This window comes from Chrysochloris asiatica, unplaced genomic scaffold (genome assembly GCF_000296735.1).
Source record: "Chrysochloris asiatica unplaced genomic scaffold, ChrAsi1.0 scaffold00218, whole genome shotgun sequence".
NCBI classification, from domain to species: domain Eukaryota; kingdom Metazoa; phylum Chordata; class Mammalia; order Afrosoricida; family Chrysochloridae; genus Chrysochloris; species Chrysochloris asiatica.
Genome location: NW_006408736.1, coordinates 1,013,057 through 1,018,079, shown reverse-complemented (window position 1 = coordinate 1,018,079; position 5,023 = coordinate 1,013,057). Strand labels below are relative to the sequence as shown.

The window sequence follows — 5,023 nt, the reverse complement described above, 5'->3', positions numbered from 1 at the left end:
TCATAACCACTACGCTACCAGAGCTCCTTTCTGTTATGTATAGGGTCATGGATAAACTATTAAATGGTACAAAAAAAATTGTGGAAGGAATAAACAGAATCACTGTACTGAAAAGAACTGGTAAGTGTTCAACCATTTCAGGGAGTAACAGAATCATTGTACTGAAAAGAATTGGACAGTGTTTAACCATTTCAGAAAATACACATAAAAATCAATGGAATTGAGGACGGATTTCAAGATACACTTAAGGCATTGGTGAAAAACCAGACTCCAGGATTGACTAAATACCAATTGAAGTGTTTCAACAAACCAATGCATCTTGGAAGTGTTCACTCATCTAAACAAGAAATTTGGAAGGCAGTGCCTTGCCCAACCAAATGGAAAACATCCATATTAGTGTTATTAACAAAAAAAGTGACTCAATAGAATGTGGAAATTTCCCAACTATATAATTAACATCACAAGCAAGTAAAATTCTTAAGATAATTCAAAATGGTTGCTAGAAATTCAGATGGATTCTGAAAATGATGATGAGAGATACTACTACTAATATCAGATGGATGTTGGCTGAAAGAGAAGAATACCAGAAAGATGTCAACTTGTTTTGTTTTTATTTTGACTATATAATGACATTCTACAGTATAGATCAAAACAAATTATCTATAGACTGCAAAAAAAAAAAATGTGAAATGTGAATTTCTGAATATTTAATTGTGTGCATTCAGACCCTGTATGTAGACTTAGAGGCAGCTGTTGGACCAGAATAAATGGATACTTCCTGGCTGTAAAATAGGAATGGTGTGTGTCAGGGTTGTATTCTTTCATCACACTTCTTCATTCTATATGTAGAGGAAAAAATCCAAGAAGCTGGGTTATATGAAGAAGAATGAAGCATCACAATTGATGGACTACTCATTAACAACCTGCAATATGCAGATGACACAGTTTGTCTTAATGAAATTGAAGGATACTTGAATACCTTGCTGATGAGGATCAAAGACTACACAGCCTTCAATAAGTATTACACCTCAACATAAAGAAAGCAAACTCTCTTACATTGGACTAATAAGCAATATCATACAAAAATGGAGAAAATATTGAAGTTGTAGAATATTTCATTTCACCTGCATCTACAATTAACATATATGGAAGTAGCAGTCTTCTAAGATGTATTTCATGGGCAAATCAGCTCCAAAATACCCCTTTTAAAGTGTTAAGTCTAAGTGAATTGGCCTAGCCTTGGTAGTTTCAATTGTTCCATATGCATCTGAAAACTGGACAAAGAATAAGAAAGTCCAAAGAACTGATGTGTTTGAATTATGGAGTGAGTAATTTATTACTTTGAATTAGGCAAAGAATATTAAATATACCATAGAATGCCAGAATAACAAACAAATGTATGTTGGAAGAAGTCCAGCCAGAATGTTCCTTAGAAGTGATATTGGTAAGACTCCATACCACGTACTATCAAGATGTTATCAGGAGGGGCCAGTCCCTGGATAAAGTCATAACGGTTGGTAAAGTAGAGGGTCAGAAGAAAAGTGGAAGATCCTTAGACAATGGATTGGCAGTGGCTGCAACAATGAACACAATCCTAGCAACGATTGTTTGGTGCAGGATAAAGCATTGTTTCATTCTGTTGTACTTAGTGTTTCTACAAGTTCAAACCAACAAGATGACACATAACAACAAAAAGATGTATTTATCCTTCTTTCTATTTCAACTGGTTATAGAAATAGTAAAAAAGTAATCAACAACTGAATGAATGTGACATGCTAGAAGGAAGCTACTCCAGAATTTTAAATAAAGAGTAAAGTAGCTTTACATATAAATAAGGAATCCCAGTTGTGCAGTGGTTAAGACTTTGGCTGCTAACCAAACAGTCAATGGTTTAAACCATCTAGCCACTGGACTAAAAAGATGTTGCATTCTCTTTTCATACAGATTGTTGTTGTTACGTATGGTGGAGTCAGTTCAGACTCATAGCTACCCTGGTACAGGGTTTCTAAGGCTGTAAATCTTTATGGGAGCAGAAAGCCTCATCTTTCTCCCCCGGAACAGCTGGTAGTTTCAAACTACTAACCATGAGATTTGCAGCCTGATTCATAACCAGTACACTACCAGAGCTCCTTGGAAAACCTATAGTGCAATAGCCCTCTGTCCTATAGGCTCACTGAGTAGGAATCAACTCAACAGCACTGAGTTTCATTGCTGGTTTTCAATGAATAAGGAAATCTGAAAGAGTCACATATTTACGGAGGTTATAAAAGATAAAGAATTGGGGGTTATACTTAATATGGATTCAAACTCAACAGCTGCTTCTTAGAGAACCTATATGGAGTTGCTATGGGTCAGAATCAACTCAACTGAAGTTAAAAACAACAATGTGAGATTCTAGAAGGACAGCTAGTTAGACAAGTCAGCTCAATAACTTTAATCATTAGACTCATTCAGAAGACTCTCAGGAAAAGAATCTGTCTGTTAAGTCATCTATAGAGCTGATAGTTGGAACTCTGAAAGGGGTGAGAAAACGTACACTTATACCAGCCTCTAGATTTCAAAACCTTTACCAATATCATCTGGCATAATACAATGACTTACAAAGGTAAGCTATCATCTTACTCAACAAATGAGGAAAGAAAAGGTCAGTGAAGCCAAATAAAATGTCCACAATTTCAACAAATCCATAGGAAATTTAAGAGTTTGACCAAGTCTGTCTTACTCACAGGAACAAAAATGAAACCAAAATCTATACTCATACATTATTTCTTCCTGCTCAGTATGAATTAATAATACTGAAGAATAATGTCTTAAGAAGGTAGATTTGGAGAACACAAAACAGTTACAGATTGGAACTAGGATAATAATAAGAAAAGATATGGTAAACAAACACTGCCTACTTTAATGTCTATCCCATAATGAAAAAAAGAATCAATATTTCTTAAGTAATTTAAGACTAGCAAAATGACATTTTATGTAAGCAAATAACTATTCACCTATTTTTGTGGCTGGAAGAAAATCAAAATGATTTCAACATGCAGTTTACAAATATGTAGGTATCTTACATAAACTCATTTTAATTGTAGGAAATATCTATGCATGTTCTAGTATAATTCAGTTGGCAATCTGAGATGCAATTTTTCTCCTATTAGCCAAAAAATGGCTTTTTTTTTAATCTAAAAATTAGACAATTTAAGAAAGTTATTGTTTTTTTCTTTTTCATTTTTAGCATGTATTTGAATTCAATTACCATCATTACTTTCTGATTTGGTTAGTATTTCTTCTCTCTTAATGATAGTATTAAGTGACTCTGGTAGCATAGTGGTTACGAATCGGGCTGTGAACCGCAAGGTCAGCAGTTCGAAACTACCAGCGGTTCCGTGGGAGAAAGATGAGGCGTTCTGCTCCCGTAAAGATTTACAGCCTTGGAAACCCTGTACAGGGTCGCTATGAGTCGGAACCGACTCCATGGCACTTAACAACAACAACAGCAATGATAGTATTAGTACTGAATATGTTCACACAATTTACTATATATACTGCTTCACTGAAATTCAACATTATTGAATATATAAAGGAATTTTCTAATCAACTTCACAAAAAAGTATCAAGCACCTTTATTCTACAGGAAATCCTGTCCTTTCAAGCTTTATTATCCATGTGAAAATAAGCAAGAGACAAACAACTATGATACAATGCCAAACAAAGGAGAAAACAGAAGAGATGCTGCAAGTCAACACTCCCCTGTTCAGATGGTGTAATCAAGTAATCCTTAGTATCACTTGTACCTCACCTAGTCTCCAACCTGAGACTTTACAGCAGGCATGGAACCATTTTAATACGAAAAGTATCTATGCATTATCCCCTTTCAGTTATTCAGTGCATAACTAAATAAAATTCTACTTTGATGTTTCAAGTCTATGTATTTTACTTTTGTTCACTTGCATTTAATGCTGAATTCTTCATTGTATTAACAGTAAAAGCCTATCCTTTACTTAATATAAGATCAAATTTAAATGACAATTAACTGCTTAAATTATAAATTTATAAAAATATCAGATAGTGTATTGTTTCATGTAGAATAAAAGTATTTAAAAAAAAAGTTTTTTACCTTGTAATACAAACAACCTTTAGACTAAGACATTTATAATAATAAAACCTGATAACAGTTTATAAAAACCTGGGCTTATAAAATAAACAATCAAATAAGCAATCCAAGAACAATACAACGACAATTATGGTGTTAAGAAAAGCAAGTGCTTCTCTGTACTAACTCATCTTCCTAAAATAAGTTAGTAAAATGAAATGAATGATACATATTTTAAACACCTTATGTTAGGATACAAACAGTGATTCAATGTGGCAATTTAAATTATGTTTATTTGTTTTTTAAGTTGTACAAAACCTAGTTACTAATATGCCCTCTCATCATATTAACACATTCATTTTAAATCACAATTTTGGAGTAAAATATTTCTGATAATTAAAGAATTGATTTTTCATGGCTCTGAAATATTAACTGAATAACTTACTGTTTGGAAGGCTCGGAAATTTTCACTTCTTCTCTTTTCGTCATTTCTATTGTTGGTTCCACAGGAGTAAGAACTACAGCAGCACATGAAACTACAGAGTGGTATGAATCCTCCCGGCAAACTGTTTTTGTAAAAAAAGAAAAGAAACTTAAATATCAAAATTATCAACTATTCTCTTACTTTCTCTCCTTTTGAAATTTTCAGTCAAATAAAAGAGATTTATCAACAAAAACATTATCATTATATTATCTTTTATTATCATTATCCATTCTAAACATTTTCCACCTATGAACTACAAGTCTTAGGTGATATTTCTTTTTTTTAAACCACACAATAAAAAAGATATTGTCAGAACTTTATAGTGCACTTATAGCTCATGGTACTTTAAAAAACATTTTTATCAAAAACTGACATATCATGGGAAAATATAGTACAAATATATGCATACAGAGAAACAAATCTTTACAATATGAACACACCATTTAATCTGC

At 32.9% G+C, this 5,023-nt stretch overlaps 1 protein-coding gene across 1 annotated transcript in view; it reads right to left on the bottom strand.

The window, feature by feature from the left end:
* CCSER1 (coiled-coil serine-rich protein 1) overlaps positions 1-5,023 on the bottom strand; it is a 1,871,951-nt gene that overhangs the window by 1,627,923 nt on the left and 239,005 nt on the right. The window contains exon 4 of the mRNA XM_006872972.1: positions 4,533-4,653. Coding sequence (XP_006873034.1) covers positions 4,533-4,653 — 121 coding nt within the window. The remainder of the gene's footprint in view (positions 1-4,532; positions 4,654-5,023) is intronic.